General features: G+C 40.4%; 1 protein-coding gene across 2 annotated transcripts in view; it reads right to left on the bottom strand.

Annotated features, from left to right (window-relative positions):
• The window catches only part of CALY (calcyon neuron specific vesicular protein), a 122,572-nt gene that overhangs the window by 1,579 nt on the left and 100,592 nt on the right, over positions 1-20,401 (bottom strand). For both annotated transcript variants that reach the window (XM_069071282.1, XM_069071284.1), the window contains exon 4: positions 12,899-13,012. In XM_069071282.1, the coding sequence (XP_068927383.1) occupies positions 12,899-13,012 (114 nt within the window). The remainder of the gene's footprint in view (positions 1-12,898; positions 13,013-20,401) is intronic.

Raw genomic sequence — 20,401 nt, 5'->3', positions numbered from 1 at the left:
GAGAGAGAGAGAGAGAGAGAGAGAGAGAGAGAGGAGATTGGTTGTCAATTCATGGAGAAGTAAAAACAATTCAGAGTCATGGAATCTCAGAGCTACAAGGGGCTGTAGAAGTCATTAGCACAGCCCAGCCCTGAACAATAATGCCCACTGTAACAGCCCTGACAAATAATCATTCAACTTCCAATCTAAAATCTCCAGAGATGGAGAACTCACTACCCAGAGAGGAAGCCCATTCCATTTATGGATAGCTCTCATCATTAGGGGCCAAGCAGCAAGCCTAACATTTCTAATATCAGTCCTTCACATATTCAAATATACAGTAGGATTGGGGCGACTAGGTGGCACAGAGAATAGAGCACAAGCCCTGGAGTCAGGAGGACTTGAGTTCAAATTTGACCTCAGACACTTAATACTTATCAGTCATGCAACCTTGGGTAAGTCACTTAACCCCAATTGCCCTGCCTTCTGCCCTCCAAAAAGCAAAGAAAGATAAAAATTAAAATAGCAGGATTGTCACCTGTAAGTCCTCTCTGGGCTAGGAACCACTAGATCCTTTGCTATCATTGTTAGCCTTTTCTTAAAATACTTCAGTATGTCAGTGTCTTCGCTAAGATTCCATAGGCAGAAAGGAATACAGCATTCTGGATGTGGCTCAGTGGGACAGATCACTACTTCCATTGCAATGAACACTGCATCTGCTTTAAATAGTCTGAGACCACATTGGCTCCTTTGGCTGTCATGACACACTGTTGACTCACAGTGAGTTGATAAATCATTAAAACCCTCAAGGTCTTTTCTTATGAACTATTATCTACCCATATTCTCTTGTCCAATACTTGCACATTTGGGTTTTTGAAACCAGGTTAGAACTTTACATTTATCCCTATTACACTTCATCTTTCTAGATGACAGATTCATTTTCTTGATCCTAGTCACTGAAAAAAAAAGTATAAAACAGAACTTGGCCAAGAATAGGTTCTACTGAGATTAACTTGGAACCATTGGAAAATAAGGCCTAGAACTTAGAAACAACAGAACCTAGAGACTTCACCTTACTGAAGGGATAACAGTAATATGAATGGCTGTGATTTCTTTGGAACATGCCCTAGTCTGTTCCTTGCTTTCTGATATCAAGGGTATTAGTATTCAACTCACCCAAAACCTAGTCCCTGGAAAAAATCTACTTGCTCATTTCTTTGGTCCTTTAGGGGGCACTTACCAATAGATATTTAACCCTTGTTCATACTGAGTTGAGTGCAGATAATTTTAAAACAATTTATTGGTCTTGCTTATTTTTACTTCTGGTGTATCTACAGAGAAAAGAGTAAGCTAGTAAGACATCTGTGTAAGCTGGTTAATTTGTGTTCCTTTTGATCCAGCTTTTCTCTCTACCTTCTTGCCAGACATCCTTGGTTCTTCCTGACTCCATCTACTCACCAAAAGTAGCATGACCTATAAACCACTCCTTTGCTTCCTAGAGGAATTAGCACTTTTTTTTCTGAGTGAGTCTACTTAGACGATGTCCTACTTTGGGATGATAGATTTCCTGTCCACTTTAGGGTTAAGTGTGATTCTACTTAGTGGCAAATGATCTGATGCCTCTGAATCTCACTTTCAAGCCTGAATTTAAAGAAAAAAAATATAAAACTCAATTTCGTGTGGATTTCATCCATATCCCTTAAGATATTAAAAATAACATGGATTAGTTGCAAACTCATGCACACTCATTTTGTCAAACCTTTGATTCAAGATGGGATTTGCTGAATTCCTTTGTTTGATACTGAAATGTTCACACCACACTTTTCTTTAACTTTATTTCCTAAAGTCTATATAAAAAAGACTGATTCTGAAGAAGTTAACTGTCATATCGTTCCAGCATAGTACCAAAAGGTCCCTGCCAGTTGGAATTTTGTAGGAAAACTGACCCAGTTAATTTACTTCAGTTGCAAAGCTGACCCATCAGCCTCCAAGGCACAAGCAGAGTTTCCATGGGTAGAAAAGGGAGACCAAAGGCAAAGCCTACATGTCAACCTCTGAGGTAGATCACCTGAAATTGGTAACTAATTCAGGAGGGTGGGGAGTTGTCTAGTCTGGAATGATTAATAATAACTCACATTTGTATAGCACTTTACAGATTGTGTAATCTCATTGGACCTTCCTTGTAGGGTCATCATAATTATTGTTCTTATTGAGAAACAAGTCTGACCCTGAGAGACCCTAAGGAACCTAAAATAATGTATTTAATAAGTGTGACCATGACTTGGACCCAGGTCTTCTGACCACATCTGCCAGTGACCTCTTAGTTGCCAAATCTGGTGGTCTTTTTTAGGCCTAATCCTCCTTCACTGATCAGTTTCATTTGACATTATTGACCATCTTCTTCTTTGGAAGATTTCTCACCTCTCTGGGGTTTTGTGGCATTGCTCTCTCGTTGTTTGCCTCTTGCCTGTATGACTATTCTCAGCCTCCTTTGTTGAATTATCCACGTTGGAGTTCCCCAAGCCTTTTCTTCTCTTTCTGTTCTCTCTGTCTCTGTCTCTGTCATTCTCTCTGTCTCTCATTTTTTCTCTTTCCCTCCCCCCTCTCATTCTCTCTCTCATTTTTTTTCTCCCTCTCATTCTCTCCCTCTTTCCCCATCAATTCCCATATTTTTAACTTTCATTTTAAACTTTTAATCATCATCAGGATTCTCAGATTTATACAACCAGCACTGGTCTTTCCCCTGATCTTCAGTCATAGATCACCTATTGGACATTCCATATTGGATTTATCTCCCCAGTGTCTGGCATCTAGTAAATGTTTCATGAATTTTTGTTGAGTGATATGAGGGAATATGACAAGAAATATAAAGGTAGGAAGGCTGAGGGAGTGCTTAGTAGTAGTTGTAGTAGTGCCTATGAAATGGGGCAACATGGGCTAACGTTAGAAACGCAGGAGGCACTATCTGATGGTAAGGTGGCATTTTGTAAAACAGACAGAAAAAGTTGAACTTTAGTTAGAAACCATCAAAGGTTTTTTATTAATACAGGCATGATGAATTTAAATACATAAATAAATTATTTAAAAATATATAAATAAATAAATACATAAAGAAGATTCTGGGAGGTTGAAGGATGATTTGGGGGTGGGGGTGATACTCTAGCAGTGGGAAGACCAATGAATAAAGTAATAGTGTAGAGGCACTGCACAGAATGGAGACATGGAGATGAAGGAATAGAGACAGAAGGATGGAAGGGAGAAAATGTCTCAGAGGTAGAATGGACAAGGCTTGGTAACTACTAGGTATGGATGGTGACAGAGAAGGGAGGCACAGGTACGAGGTGGATGGCTCAAACATTTAGTACTGAATGGTTCAAAGAGTGAAATCAGAGGGAAGAAAAGTTTAGACCAAGAGTTCTTAAACTATTTTGGGGGATGTCATGGATGCTTGTGGCAGTCCGGTGGAGTCTACAAACTCTTTCTCAGAATAATGTTTTTAAATGTATAAAATACATAGGAGAAAAAACAAATTTTATTAAAATACAGTAATCTACTGAAAAAGGGAATCAGGCCATAGAACCCATCTTAAGGACTCTTGATTTAGAGGGAAAGATAATAAATTAATTTTTGAATGGTTGCATTTGACAAGTCAGTGGAACCCCAAGGTGGAGCTTTCCTATAGTCAAGAATATTAAAGTTGTGGGTTTGGCTAGGATGGCCTCGAAAGTCTCTTCCAGCCCTAACACTGAATCCATGTCCCATAGCACTGAGGGACCTAGTGTGACTTATACCAAGAAGCCCAATAATGCTGTGGGGGTTATATCTCAGAAGCTAATCTTCAACTGTAGATTAATACCTGGTTTGCCTACTAGTATAAATCTAACAGCAGTTTTAGAAATTAAGATGAACTGGACCATAAACATAAAAAATTTTTCCCAGTCTACATATTATATATTTAAGCTTTTGATAAAACTAGTAACATATAAACTAAATTAATAAAATTAACAAACTATTAGGTCCTTGTAACCATACTGCATAAGAAATATGTTGTACTTATAAAATTTATAGTATTAATAAAACATTTATTAATATGTGGCTCTAGGAGGAGACTGGCTAGAATAAACCTGGAGACAAGGAACAGAACTAGAAAAGCTGTGATTATCTTAGAGACTGGTGGAGCTATTGGAAATAGCTATCCAAGGTAGGTACTGTTATTATCCCCATTTTGCAGTTGAGGAAACAGGTAGACAATGGTCAAGTGACTTATCCAGGGTTACACAAGCTAGTAAGTGTCTGAGGTCAAATTTGAACTCAGGTCTTCATCACTCTAGGCCCAGCACTCTGTCCACTGAATCATCCAGCTGCTTAAGGGAAGCAGAAGCCTGAACTAATTTCTCAGCTTCACTTAGACTGTGAATGTTCTAACTAGGGAATGTTTAATTCAGTTATACTGCTAGGTTTTGTGGACTTAATCATAGCCAATCAGTGATCAATAGCTCCTATGAAAGCAGCATTGCTGGGTCTGGAGTCAGAGGACTCCAGGTTGAGTCTCACATTGACCACAAACTACCTGGTTCCTGACTTCTTTCTGGATCTCAGTTTTATCATTTGTAAAATGAAATGATTGGTTTTGATCATAGGGTAAGAAGACCTGGGTTGACCTTTGTCATTTCCTATGTCATTGGTCTCATGGCCTCTGCTCGTCTCAGTTCGCAATCATTGAGCCATTTCAGCTCTGGCATTCTATGACTTATGATTCATTTATTATGAGAACATGCACATTACAGCTGTATTATAGACAAAAAAGCATATAGCATGTCAACAATTTTCACAGCCATGGTCCCAAATGAAATCGTTAATATGCAGTGTTGGGGAATGTCTCCCTTTTTATAAGGGGAACAAATGAGCTGGGTTATTTTCTGCACTGTTTAGAACCTTAAGCATCTCTCACAACAGAGGACATCTGCCTTTGCAGCTGCAATTAGAAGTATTTCTAAAATGGATGTTTGTAAGTTGTAATTTTGTCAATGGAATCCCAGTTTCCTATTTACTTCCAGTACTTCCAGATTTTCTAACACACTTCCCAGACTGGGCCTTGTGAGTAGGTGCTATTAGGATCCCCATTTTACAGTTGAAGAAACTGAGGAAATCAGAGATTAAATGACTTGCCCAGGGTCACATGGCTAGTAAGTATCTGAGACCATATTTGAACTCAGGTCTTTATGACTCAAGACCTAACAAGTTCTATCCACTGCACCAACTTGTTGCCTAGGACAGGAGACCCTTTCTTGAACAGGTAATTTCTTCTTAGTTTATGCAAAGAAAATCTCAGGTAACTGGTCCCAATTAATTGGAATATGAATATTTAATCGGCATTTCCAACCTCTGCCCTACTCTCCACATTTCTGTAGGAAAAAGAAAATTACACCAAAGTAACCTGATACCAGGCCCCTTTTCTACTAAAACCTTATTCAGATGACTCAACGGTGTGTGGATGCATAATCCTAAATTCTTGAAAACCATGATGAAAGACTTCCAGCACTAGCAACCCCCTACTCAAGATGATAAGGCTTTAAACATGGGCCTCCTCATGGACTGGCATCTGAGAACAGGCCTAGCTGTGCAAAGAGAAACCTATCCCTGGAAGACTGACCCTAGTGTAAATAATTTTAGCTGTAATAATTCAAGGAAACTGCCTCTGAAGGCACAGAGGGGTGCTTTTTCAGTGGAAAGACTGCCTACATTGGATTAATCATGAATTTTTTGAAACATCATGAATTTAGGGTGGGGGCTAGATTTATAATTTCGTTGGCATAGGGAACTTTTGGATTGATGGATGTAACTCCCTCTTCCAATACAGGTCGGCAGTTAGATAGCCCATTGGATAGAGCACTGGGCTGTAATGTTAATGGGATTTAAGATCTTCCCTGCTCATTAAGAGGCCTCACCTGGAGCCCATTAAGGGAAGCTTGCTTAAGGGAGGCTTGCTTGTAGGAAGGCTTTCATACATTTTGCTAATTTCTAATTAGGCACTGAGTCAGGAGGGTTGTGATGCCTTCTGGCTCTGAGAAGTGTATTTATGCTCTGGGTTGGTATTTTGCTTTGGGGGCTCGCTTATGAGAAATATCTTTGGTTCCCTGGTCAAGATTCTGAGTGGCTATGTACAGAGCTCCCTGACTGCTCAGATGAAAAGGCTCTCTTGATCGAGTGTTGTATATAAAGTGTATAGCAATATTTCTTTGATTTAGGCAGTCAGAGCCCTGTCTGTTGGTCTTTATTTCTCTGCTTGTATTTTCTCTGAAGTTCAGGGTGCTGATTTTTCCCTTGAACTAGTGAATGTAATTAAAAAAGACTGTTGACCCCTTAATCAGCTATCTTTCCTAGTAAAGTAGATCTAAGAACCTGTGCTAGCAGCCATCCTGGGTATGACAATGTGGTTGCTCCTACATGGGCCTGTACTCAAGGAGTCCTGTATTCAGAACTGGCCTCAAGCACTTACTACCTATGTGACCCTAGACAAGTCACTTAACCTGTCTACCTCAGTTTACTAACTTGTAAAATGAGGATAATAATAGTACCTACTTTGTAGAATTGTTGTGAATATCAAATGAGATAATATCAATTACGGGTTTAGCACAGTACTTGGCACATAAGTAGACTCTTAATCATTCAATTAATCAGTCAAGGTGTAGATAAGATTAAAAGGTTAAAATGCTTCAAGTCATTTGATGAAACCATATGATAAAAAGAAATAAGGTTAATTAAAAGAATTAGACACACCTCAGACCTAGATCACAGAAGAAATTCAAGGAAGAAAAGGAGGCAAACTTTGCAAGCACTTTGAAGAACCAGATTCTTGGGCCATCACCAATATGCAAGAAGGCAGGGGAAGGGGGATCCCAGAAAGATTATTGATTTTAGTGATATGTTTACAAACAGAAGAAAGGACTATTTAAAAAAAAATTTTTTTTTAAGCAATCGGGGTTAAGTAACTTGCTCAAGGTTACAAGGCCAGTTATTTCTGGGTGTGGTGCTAAGTATCTGAGCCCAGATTTGATCCCCAGGTCATCCAGACACTGGAGCCGGTGCTCTTACTCTCTGAGCCACCTGGCTGCCCCTAAGAAGAAAGGACTATTAATGGAGAATGAATGCAGAGGTATAGCATAGTATTGCAAGAACAATGTCAAGAGTATGAAAGCTCAGAATAAGCTATGTCAAAGAAAAGGTGATGATAGGACCATAGTCCAGGGAGTACCTAGAACAGAGGAAGATACACCTTCTCTACACTGTGTTTACTTTTTTTCTCTGCCAGGGAGAAGAATCTTTGAAAAGGACAGAACCAATATCACAAACAGGAAACTGAAACCCCAAATAAATAGGGAGATAATAATCGATTATTGTCTGGAATCTGCAAGGAGCTGAGTGACTGACCCCAGCTTCAGGAAACATGCTCGGTTACAAATGGTTCTGGTGAGTGTGGTTGCTTAATTAATGACAGTGATCTTTGAAAGATTTTAGAGAATGGCAAACATCCTAAATTTCTTTTCAAGGATCAGTTTTCTCATTCTTACCTTCCCTGTCCCCTCTCTACCCACCTGAATAGGATCACAGAAGGTTAAATCTGGAAGGAATCTTAGAGATCATCATACCTTATTCCTTCATTGTACAAATGAAGAAACTGAGATCCAAAGAGCCACAAGGTCAATAGTGTCAGAATGAGGCATGGACGAGGTCTAAGTCGGTTCCCCACACCCTTCACCCCCATACTCCATGGCTACTCCACTTTTTGAAGAAAGCATGAGGCAAACTTCTTCATTCACTCCACAGGAATACAACACTCCCCACACCAAAATGGTCTATTTCTGCATTGGAGGTACATGAAGTTTACAAATATAAAATGGTAGATCATCATTGTCAGACCCCTGTCTGACATTATTACATGTGGGTAGACAGTGGGAGATAGTGAAAAGAGTAACTGACCTGGGGATGGGGGTGTGGGTGGGGGTGGGGAGGAGGGGTTACTTAAAACCTGGTCTTTGGGCCTAGCCCTGACGCTGAATCTCTCTATAAACTTGGACAAGCCATTTCTCCTTTTTGATCTCTAAGACTTTAGCTCCAATATTTTGCAGTCCCATGACCTTAAGGGGAGCATTCATTGAAACTTCAGTCTTTTTGGTTTAATGTGCCACATTTAACATGCAAGGCACTCTCAAGGCCCCCGAAATCTCTAAAATCTCTGCCTTGGACCATTAGAGCTGGTGGAGTCATTCAATTTGCAACTTCATTCCTACTTTATCTCCATTTATTGCAGAAACCTGATTAAAGAAAGCTAATGGAGGATGTAGAAACATATCAGAAGTGGGTGGAGAGAAGGGAGGTGGGGGAAGAGGAGAGGGCGAAGGGAAGTGTTTAACAAGGGAGAGCCAGACTCTCTCTAGCTTGGTCCAATCAGCTTGAGGCATATAAATCTTCAGCCTTCAAAAAGGCAGAAGGTCCCTGTGATCTCAGTGCATCAACAGAAGAGATGCCTGAAGTCCAAGGATAAGGAATTTGAAGGGAAAATGTCTTCTCTCACATCCAGTACAGCCCTGCTGCCTGCATCCTCCAGGACCCCATATGGGAAGCACAGTGTGGCCTCTATACCTCTTCTGACTTTGTCCAGTTTGTTTTGAAACAAGCTGAGGGAAACAGCTTCCAACACCTCACTTGGGACATCAGTTTCCATTTAAAGCATCAGTAAAATCCCCAAATAGTGTGTCCCAGTATACTCTGCATTTGTTTCATCCTAATCCTCCCAGGTGTTTTATCAGACTGAGGAATTTCTCCTCTCCCTCTGAATATTTGCCAGATGGCAAAGTGTGGATTTAGCATGGGGCTAGAGGCAGGAGTGGATGGGGTTGAAGCAGGGATTAAAGGGAAAGAAGGAAATGAACTGTGGAGGAAGAGGTTAAGGGGCACCCTAAAATAAATTTTAAAAAAGGATCACCTTTAATCCCATTTATTCTCCCACTCCCAACAGCTGTTGGTTGTGATACAAGCTCCCTTACCTTGTATTTCCCCTGTTTCTGCCTCAGCTTTTTATTTTTCCCACCTTCAAGTGGCAGGGAGGAGATTTGCTGAGATGTTCCTGGATGGACCATCAATTTCAGCAGAGGCTGAATGAGCCTTCTCAGTCACCTTCAACATTATCAGTACCCCTTAATCACAATTTGTGTAGTACAGGTATTGTGCCCATCATACAGATTAGGAAACTTTGGCATAGAATAGCTAAATGACTGGTCTGTAATCACACAAATAGTTAGTGACAGAATTGTTATACAATGCACAAGCATTGGGCAACTCAGTGAATAGAGAGCTGGGCCTGGAATCAAGAAGACAAATTCAAATCTGAACTCAGACACTTACTAGCTGTGTGACCCTGGCCAAGTCACTTAACCACTTAGCCACACGATTGTGACAGACTGAACAATAACATTGTGCTGTGGAAAGAGAATTGGTTTTGTAGTCAAAGGATCTGGGGTCAGATCCAGGCTCTGAAACCAACCTATGTGATTTGGGACATGCCATTTATCCTTTCTAGGCTTCACCATTTTCAAGTGTAAAAGTGAGAGAGGTGGACTGATCTAGTCCACTTGAGGTCCTTCTGACTCTAAGCTTATGGTCCTATGATGTCTCTGATGCCCTTCCAAGCTCCATCCACTATATCCCAGCATCCCTTTAAAAATTGCAGGTAAAAGAGGGAAACTGAGATCTAGAAAGGCAATATTATTTTTTTTTCTGAGCTCAGTTTTTCTGTCTGTAAAGTAGAGAATGCCATCCTCTTATGGCAGAGCTAGTGAGAATATTTCAAAGTACAGGGAAGTACCTGGAAATTAAGAGAAAGACGTGATGTTACTCTTCCTGAAGGAGATTCTCTGAACAAAAGGAGAGGTTAGGGCCAGATTGCTAAGTTGGAAGGGATGGCAATTTGCCCAAACACTAGAGACCAGCACTTTTGAAATTCATTTAAACTCAGGGATATTATTCAAGATATAGAGTTAATGAAGAGAGGAGGGAATGAAATCCGAAAATTAAATTCCTTGATAAAACACATTCATTTCTGCCCACCTATTACAAAGCCTCTCGAGTTTTCCAAAAGGTTAAAACACACAAGAGTCAAGAGAATTAAGTCATTCTCTATTCCAGGTTTTCTTACTCTTCTTCATGAAACTTCCCAGGGTCTGAATGATCAGACAAACATTTATTAAGCACCTTCTATATACAAAGAACTGTGCTAAATGCTATAGAAAAGGAGGGTGAGGTAGGGAGAAGTCCTTAAGCTTCCCTAAGGTTGTGCCCATGGATCACAATGAAGTGTGCTAAGTCCTCAAAAAGATGGGGATAGTAGATCATCTTTCTTGTCTTCTGAGGATCCTGTATAAGAAGGACCAAGGAGCCTCTTGATGAGGGTAAAAGAGGAGACTATAAAAGCTGGCTTGAAGCTTAACATCAAAAAAACTAAGATCTTGGCAATTGGTCCCATCACTTCTGGGCAAATAGACGGAGAAGAAATGGAAGTGGTGTAAGATTTTATATTCTTGGGCTGAAAGATCACTGCAGATGGTGACTGCAGCCATGAAATTAAAAGACACTTGCTCCTTGGAAGGAAAGCTGTGGCAAATCTGGACAGCATACTAATGAGCAGAGAGATCACCTTGCTGACAAAGGTCCATATAGTCAAAGTTATGGTTTTTCCAATAGCAATTTATGGCTATGAAAGTTGGATTGTGGGGAAAGCTGAGTGCTGCAGAATCCATGCTTTTGAATTATGGTGCTGGAGAAGACTTTTGAGAGGCTCTTTGACAGTAAGAAGATCAAATCAGTCAATACTTAAGGAAAATAATTCAGATTATTCACTGGGAGGTCAAATACTGAAGCTGATGCTTAAATACTTTGACCACATAATGAGAAGATGGGACTCACTGGAAAAGACCCTGATGTTGGGAAAGATTGAAGGCAAAAGGAACAGGATGGCAGAGGATGAGATGGATAGATAGTGTTATGTAAGCAATGAACATGAGCTTGGAAAGTCTTGGGGACTTTGGAGGATAGAAGGGTCTGGTGTGCTATGGTTCATGGGGTCATGGAGAGTGGGACATAACTGAATGGCTGAACAACTAGAGCAACAAGCTTGTACCTCTTGCAGTTGCCTTTTAATCAGAATAGTTCACATGTCTATAGAGCTTAAAGACTACAAAACACATTTGTGATGAAATCATTGGAAGGCACAGAGTGAAAGTGTCTTTATCCCCATTTTGTAGATGAGGAATTTGAGGTTCAGAGAGGTCAATGACTGACCCAGGGTCATACACCTAGGGTCAGAGCCAGAATTCAACCTCAGCTCTCCCAACCCCATTTTTCAGATTTTTTCTTTACCACTAACAGATAAGTGCTCCCAGGAGATTTTAAGAGTTTAGGATGAAGGTGGGCAGAGAGAGATGAGGAGAAAAAGACCTTCCAAGGTCTATTCTCTAGTACTTTTTTTTTCCTTAGTGGATATAAAAATATATAGAGAGAGCTTTGCTTAGTTGGTCTGGGGTTATTACTCTCTCATACACAATGAGATCAGCCTTAGGTTAACCTGGAATAGCAGGAAGTAAAGGAAAGGGCAATGTGTAATGCAGGTACCACCCTGGACAGCAGCTTCCCCGACTGCCTTTGCTGGATTATCTGGTCTCAAAATACTTTCTATTCTCTCATATTCTAATTTGTATTGCATTTATCCAAATCCTTAGTTTATGGAGGCTTTAATCTAGGAAGGGGATAAGGACAAGATTAGTGACAGAATCATGGGTCTTAAGGATGGATGCCAGTTTACTTTTTGACTTTGTAGCTTCAGTTCCTGGTGCTGTGACTGACACATAGTAGGAGCTTAATAGACGCTTGCCAATTGATGTGCCTTTTTTTTTTATCTTTATATCCTCCCCAGCACATTGTACGTAGTAGGCACTTAAATATTCCTCAGATTTATTGTGTTACTCTGGGCAAGTCATTCAGCCTCTCCTGGCCTCTTTTTCTTCATTTGTAAAATGGGGCGATAATATCACCTGCTTCACAGGGCTGTTGTAAGGATCAAATGAGTGATTTTTGTGTAGTGCTTTGCAAACAAGAAAGAAGCTATAGAAACGCCTCCTCCTCCTTCTTCTCCTTGTTATAGAAAGGCAGTTTGATAGAATGCTGGACTTTATCTGAGCCTAAGCCAAGAAGATCTGAGTTCATATCCTGCATCTGATACTTACTAGGTGTGTGAACATGGCCAAGTCATTTAACCGGTGAGTCCCAGTTTGTTGTTTTTTTCAGTCATGTCTGACTCTTCATGATCCCATTTGGGGTTTTCTTGGAAAAGATACTAGAGTGATTTGCTGTTTCCTTCTCTAGCTCATTTTATAGATCAGGACACTGAGGCAAATAGGGTTAAGTGACTTGCCCAGGGTCACACAGCTAGTAAATGTTTGAGGCCAAATTTGAACTCAGGTCCAGACTCCAGGTCCAGCGCTCTATCCACTGTGCCACCTAGCTGTCCCAGTTCCCCTATCTATGAAATGGTCTTAATTGTAATATTTATCTTACAGGCTTATAATGAAGGTCAAATGAACTAATGTAAATAAAATGCCATATAGATGTCAGTCATTATTAATTATATGGATAAGGGTCTATGGAAATAACAGAGTTGGTTATAATTATTAATCCTTCTGTTTGTAGAATCTCTTGCAATTGGCTCCACTCAATACTTGGACATCAATAGCAAAAAATCCTTACCCCCTTTCAACATATATGAACAATTTTTTGAAGTAAAATGTTCTCTAGGAAATAATAAGTGGTACTCCCTCCCTGTGGGAGGTGTTTTCATAGTGTATGAAAGGCAGCATTATCACCTTACCTTAAACACAAAGCCCTCTGGGCAGCTTAACTGGTCATACCAGAGAGCCTTGTACATGACCAGCATAAGGAGACAGGCCAGGAACGCCATTGTGATGAGAATAAGACCTGTCAACTAAAAAGAGAAAGAGGGAAAAGGGAGGAGAAGAGAAAGAAAACGAGTGAGCCCAATTTAATAAATCAAAATAGCACAATAAGAAGAGAAAGGCTGATAAAGGTAAGCATTGGTTAGTTGAGTAAACCTATCAACATCTCACCCATTTAAAGTAACTGATGAGATACCCTGATACCTTAACAAAGGTGAGAATAAGTCTCAAACAACCAAACACCAGATTTGGTGGAGAATGACTTCAGACAAACTGGAGTAAGATTGACAGGAAGAGTCTTCAAATTGGTGGAGGATAATTAGTCATGCCTTTTGAGTCATCTACAAAATAGAAGACGATTTCAGGACCCAATTTAAATGCTCATCTTGTCAATATTCCTGCCAGTGGCAAATGAAGAGTGTTCCAGCTAAATTCTAGGTTAGCTGGAGTGGGGATGGGGTGAGGAGCACTTTGACTTTGGCCTTGCTCTACCTGGGCTGCAGGAGAACCTTGTGGTTTTCAAAAGATTTCCAGGGCTTCCCATCTTCACACTGTCATTATAAAAATGTCCCTAAAATAACTAACAGTCAAGTCTATCTTGGGAGCCAAGGAGAAACTGAATGCAGATTCATAGCTCTACAAAAGTTCAGGTGAAGAAACAAAACCGTTTCTAAGGGGGAATTTCTTAACGAGCCCATGAAGGAGAGAAGAAGACTTCAAGCAATGAGGACAAGTTGTCCCTTTGAAAAGCGTTCTCTCTAATCTTGAACACACTTTCCTCTGGACTCTGTACTTGTTGGAAAATTTGTCATAAACTTTGGGGAAGGGAGATTTTTTTTTTTTTTACCAACTACTGGCTTCCTTGATCTCCGTCAGTTGTGATCCTCTGTCTCCCAACTCTTTGATTTCACACTGGCTGTTTCCCATGCCTGGAATGATCTAAACTCTAACCCCTTACCTCTACTTCTCAGTTCCCCTGGCTTCCTCCAAGACTCACTTCAAATTCTACCTTCTCCAAGAGGGTGATCCTGTTCCTTAATGAATGCCCCTTTCTAAAAGCAACTTAAATCTGGTTAGGATTCTCAACTAATAAATATGTCAGGAAGCACACTGGTGGGGGCTCATGAATTGTAGCACTAGAAAAAATACCCTTCCTGACCCTTCAGGAATATCCCTTAAGCCAAACTCTTAGGACCCAACTGATCAGGATGGAGAATGGAAAGCTTGTCTCAGAACATGTTACATAAACATCAGCGCATCACTACTGTAGCAGCATTGGCACCATATAATGGAGAGATAGAGAAAACACTGGGGTTGGGATCCAGAGATCTGACCTAAAAACCAGTTATCACTTACTAGTTGTGTGACCTTGGGCCAATAATTGACTGTCTCTGGTCCTCAGTTTTCTTGCTTATAAAATGAGTTGAGACTATGAAGGATTTGCCTAGATGATTGATAAATCTCTCTGTAGAGCTTAGGAACCTAGATTTGTTGTTCATTTTGGAAATCAATACTTTGGAACTCTCTACCCTATTACAGTTCTTGAGCTAGCCTTCTAAGCAGGGGGATTACCATTAATAACTAATGAGTGAGTCAACAAGCGTTTATTAAAGGCTTACCATATGCCTGACACTGTACTAAGCAAATGAGGATACAAAGAATAGCAAAAAACCAAAAGCATAAAGCTCTTTGTCTTCAAGAAGTTAACATTTTAATGGAAGAGACAAAGTATAAGTCATTAATTATTTAGGAATTATATTAAGAGTAAAAGAAGGAAGTCTGAAAAGGGAAGACACTAGCACCTGGGAGGGACAGGAGAAGGTAGGATCTGACTGAGTCTTGGAAGAAGCCAGAAGAACTGAGAAATGGAAATAAGGTGGCAGACCATTCCAGGCATGGGGATCAGTCAATGAAAAGTCAGAGTTGGGAGACAGAGGCTCACATGTGAAGGACAGAAAGAAAGTCAGTGTAGCTGAGTGTAAGGTACAAGAAGGTTGAAAAGGGAGGAAGGGGCCAAGCTCAGAAGAGCTTTAAATGCCAGTGGATATTATAGTCAATCCTAGAGGTGACAGAGACTGGCAGGAACCTGGCCACTTAGCTCAACCTTCTGGGGTGGGGGATTGGCTTTTCATCCAAGAGTCCTTGTTTGTTGGCATGTGATAATGGAGAGACTAGACACCAGTTAAGACATCCTCTCATTGTATGACCTGGCACAGGCAAATTTGCCCTTCCTGGATGCCAATTTTCTCATCTATACAGTAAGGGAGTTGAATTAAATGGCCTTAAAAGCCCTTCCAGTTTGACAGTCAAAGGGTCTAATCTAATGCTTTTTATTTTTTAACCAGAAGTCTAATTTTTTTGGTTTCGGGAATACAGTTAAAAAAAACTTCTGCCAATGCAGATTGGCACCTTGTCTGCAACCCGGGAAAGTTGTTGGGGGAAATGAGTTGTGTGAGTTACTCTGGTACCACAGCCAGGATGTGTTACAGACTAGACTTGACCTCGGGCTTCCTGACACCAAGGATAGCTCTGCCTAGATGCCCCCTTGGTCAATTTCTTTAAAAAGGAAAAAAAAATGGAGATTCACTATAAGACGTCATTAAGAGATTCAACTATTGGGGCAGCTAGGTGGTGCAGTGAATAGAGCACTGGCCCTGGAGTCAGGAGGACCTGAGTTCAAATCTGACCTCAGACACTCAACACAAAAACTAGCCGTGTGACCTTGGGCAAGTCGCTTAACCCCAATTGCCCTCCAAAAAGCAAAAAAAAAAAAAAAAAGAGAGAGAGAGAGAGAGATAGAGAGATACAGCTATTTTAAACAAATGAATTCAACTGGGGTTTTTTAAATCCTTCTCAATTCAAAACTTTTTAAGCATCTTAAAACAGAATAAATTGCTTCACAGGATAGTGAGATCCCCATCACCTGAGGGCATCAAAGGGAGGTTGTGTTGAGAGTCCCTCAAAGCTGGTGCAGTGGGTGTTCCTGTGCAGACACAGATGGGATTAAGTGACCAGCCAAGTTCCTCTCCGTTTCAGAGGTGCTATACTCCCAATTAATTGTCTCAAGCCCAGACTGTTCTTCAAACATGACTGGAAGTACCAGCCTTATGCAGTCCTCTCTATAGGACCTTGCCATTGTTCTGGCGATGTATCCTACAAAGTCAAACTTTGATGTGTAAACAAGATTTATAAGCAAACAATCCTTCATTAAGTTCAGCAATTAGAGAGCCCTGAGGCTCAAAGTAACTTTGAAGCATTTTGTCTTGTTTATGTTTCCAAATTAGGCTAGCAGGATGTGAGGGGGAAAGACACTGAAGTGGGACTTCTGGAGACCTGAATTCTAGCTCCATTAGCTAGCTGTGGGACTTTGAGCAATTCACTTCCCTCTCTGGGCAGCTGCCTCCCTTATTCTACGCAATGAGGGGCTTGGAGAGAGTAGGGTTTTCAAAAGAGTCTTTTAAAGCAGAGACTGGGCAGCTAGGCGGTGCAGTGGATAGAATATCAGGCCCGGAGGCAGGAAGACTCCTCTTCCTGAATTCAAATCTGGCTTCAGACACTAACTACCTGCGTGACCCTGGACGAGTCACTTTACCCTGTTTGCCTCAGTTTCCTCATCTGTAAAATGAACTAGAGAGGGAAATGGCAAACCACTCCAGTGTCTCTGCCAAGAAAACCCCTGAATCTGATACAATTGAACAATAACAACAAAAGCAGAGGTGTCAAAATCGCTGTCTGTCCCTGAATGCAGACTTCAGTGCTTCTAAGTGTGATAAGAACCAGAATAAAACATAATTGAGAAATTCAACAAAAGAAACATAAATACAATAAATAATGTTGCTTTATGGTTTTCTAAGTTGATAAGTGGTGGCAGGGAACCATTTCTCTTTAAATTTGACATGGCTGCTCTACAAGTCAAGATGACATGAGTTCAAATCCAGCCTTGGACCCTGGCTGTGTGACCCTGGGTAAGTCACTGAACCTCCACCTTCCTCAGTTTCCACAACTGTAAAATGGAAATAACTCCAGAGTTATTGCGAAGATAAAGTGAGGGAGTGCTTAGCATAGTGTCTAGTACAGAGTAGCTACCTATTAAACCCTTGATCCCTTTTCACTTCTTAACTCCCTTCCAGCTGACATTCTCTGGCTAAAATGTGAGTGCATGTATGTGGTTGACACCTAGTTGTCCATGGAAACAGATTATTCTGAAAATAGAAGGTGCAGGTTGAATCAATCTTGTTCTCTCAATAGTAAATGGATTCTCTGTGTAACTTGGGACTTATTTTAAAAAGGAAAATTTTGCCATTATTTATTTTTACCATTTTTTCAAAAATTTTGGGATCTAAATTCTCTCCTTCCCTCCATCCTCTTCCCCACACATTGAGAAGACAAGAAATGTTATATCAATTAGACATGTGAAGTCATGCAAAACAGGTTTTCATAATGGCTGTATTGCAAAAAAAAAGGAAAGAAAGAAAAATAAAGAAAATGAAAAAAATGTGCTTTAATCTGCATTTAGAGTTCATCAGTTCTTAAAGAGGAAAAATTTAGCAGCCTCTTCCAAGGCTGGGACTTTGATCTGAATATTAATTTGGTGAAGGAGTAAGGAAAGGGCCTAGACCAAGAAAGACTGCTCCATGTTAGATCCTTGCTTGTTGAGCAACATATGGTGATATGTTCAGATTTGACATTGTAAAGCTTCTGAAGTATCAACTCAGAGGAGTTGGGTTCAAAACCCACCATCTTTCACTAGCTGTATGACCTTGGATCAGTCCCTTCACCTCTCTTTGCCTTAGTTTCCTTAACTGTAAAAAGGGGACTCAATGGCCTTTAAAGTTTCTTCTGTTTCCAAATCTAAGCTCCCATGATCCTACTGCGCTGAGAAGAGGACTGACAGACTTCACCTGGCATGAAGTCAATCCATAGATTGATGTTCCTGATCCTAGTTCAAACCAAAGTGGAACCTGAAGAAAACATTCACAGCCTTTGTCACAATGCTCATCTTGTCCAGATTTATGTATGACCCTAAGCAAGTCATTTAACCTCAATGTGCCCCAGTTTCTTCATCTGTAAAGTGACGAATGTAGATTCCATGGCATCCAAAGCACTCTCCAACTCTAGATTTTTTTTTTGATCCTATAAAAATCAGACTGTATGTGAAACTTAAGTGAAGAGGTGGATTAAATATGACCATGGATAGTGGCCTGGGGTGATCAGGGTAGATTGGGAAGAGCATTAAGTTGAGGGATCAGAGGACACCATTGAACCTTCAAGCTGGAAGGAACCATAGTATGCATTCATCTCAGCCAGCCCCTTCATTTTCCAGATGAGAAAATTGAGGCACATCAGTTTAAAGCCTTTCATTTTCCAGATGAAGAAACTGAGGCCCAGAAAGGGGAAATCATTCTTCCAATGTCACACAGACGGCAAGTTGCAAAACCAAAACTTGAGTCTCTGTTTTCTGATTCCAGATTTGATACAGAGTAATTCTCATCACATAGGGCAAAGTATGTGCAATGACTGCAAGGTTCCAACTCTGCTCCTCTCAGTATTTTACAAAGGGCTGAGTCTATTTCATTTTCAGTCATTAGAAAGGTGATGGAAAGGTTCATTTGCATAGCTTTGCAGTTAGGCCAATGACCCTAGGCTCAGTTCTAAGAGTTAATGGTGTCCTAATAAAATGATGATGATTTTTTAAAAATTGTATCATCTATTCCCTTTTAGCCCAGATGGAATTCCAAAACCAGTCTTTGGACTTGATTAAGAAACTCCTCTTAGCAACCTTGAACTCCTACTTTATACGCTGGGAACTTAAGTACCACCGAGGCCATTTCATGCATACTTGCCTTCAGTTATTCTGCAGGAGTCTGATGAACAAAGCTCTAACAGGATATTGAGTGTAATGATGAAACAATATCTCATCATTTCTCCATTCATGTCCAATGACGCATCAAAGGGCTTGTCTGCTCTATGATTCTGGCACAATGGAAAAGGGATTGGCTATGAAGTCAAAGGATCTGGGTTTAAGCCCCACCTGTGATGCTTTCTACCTATGTGATCTGGGGCAAATCACTTAACTTCCACGGGCCTCAGTTTTCTCATCTGTAAAATGAGGAAGTTGTATTAGATGGCTAATGAGGTCGCTTAAAGCTATAGATTAACAATCCTCTATATAGTTAGGAATCAGATTACTTAGCTTTGCAGTGTAAGTGGCTCACAAGTCTTGGGATGAAAGAATAAGAGAGTTAGCATCTTGGGTAAAGAGTCAGGAGTCAAGTGCAGCGAAAGAGGAGTTACAAAAAGGTAGTCAGAGACTTTAGTCTTCCAGAGTGTGGTCATGCTGGACCCATTCAGGTCCATAGTTTTTCATTGTTGTTTTTCATTATGGGGAATCTGGTCCCCTAGACTTATGATGAAGACAGAATTAGTCCTAACCCCAATGGGAAGTCTAGGCAGTATAGAAAGCTTGAATTAGACTTAGAAAAGTGGCTCTGAAATTCTTCCCGTGCATCCCGGGAAAGAAGAGCTGCAAGTTTCCTAGAGGATGGCAGAGAATGGTAATTTTGTTCATGTCTTTCAGTCATTTTTGGTCAGTCTGACTCTTCACGATTGCATCTAGGTTTTCTTGGCAAAGATACTGGAGTAGTTTGCCATTTCTTTCTTCAGGTCATTTTACAGATGAGGAAACAGAGGCAAATGGAGTTAAGTGACTTGCCCAGGGTCACACAGCTAGTAAATGTCTTAGGCTAGATTTGAATTCAGGAAGATGAAGCTTCCTGACTACAGGTCCAGTGCTCTATCCACTGGGCCATCTAGTTGACCAACAAAAGAGAATAGTAAAGAGTTGATCAAAAAGGAGTCAGTAGCTGAGAAGTCAAATAAAGAAATAAATGTGCATCCCTGATGGATAGACTCTAAAATTAAGGGCAGTACTTCAGGTAGGGAAATGTCAAGATGAAAAGAGTTCAAATCCTGCCTCAGACACTAACTAGCTGTGTGATCCTGGGCAAGTCACTTAGACTCTGTCTATCTCAGTTTCCTCATCTGTAAAATCTGGATAACAATAGCACCTTGTGAAGATCAAAGGAGATCATATTTTTGAAGCACTTTGCAAACTTTAAGGCACTATAGAAATGATACCTACTTATCTGTGGAAAGATGCAATATTGGAAAGAGACAAAAACAGGTCCTAACTGACTTTTATTTAATAAGCATGGGCTGGTCCTCAGCAATACAAAAATAAAAATTCTCTGCCCTCAAGGAGGGTTCACTCTACTGAAGGAAAAACATGAATGCAAGTAGATAAATACAAAATATATACAGAGTAAATATCATATAATTTGGGGATTCCAAATTAATTCCAAAGGGGAAGGCAAAGGACTCCTGTAGGCTGTGGTAAAATGTAGAATGTTTCTGGAGTT

The sequence above is a fragment of the Petaurus breviceps genome, unplaced genomic scaffold (genome assembly GCF_028583685.1).
Source record: "Petaurus breviceps papuanus isolate PSGF00001 unplaced genomic scaffold, PetGlider_PUasm1.0 90825, whole genome shotgun sequence".
Taxonomy (NCBI): Eukaryota; Metazoa; Chordata; class Mammalia; order Diprotodontia; family Petauridae; genus Petaurus; species Petaurus breviceps.
The sequence above is the reverse complement of the archived record's forward strand: the minus strand, read 5'-3'. Positions and strand labels throughout refer to the sequence as shown.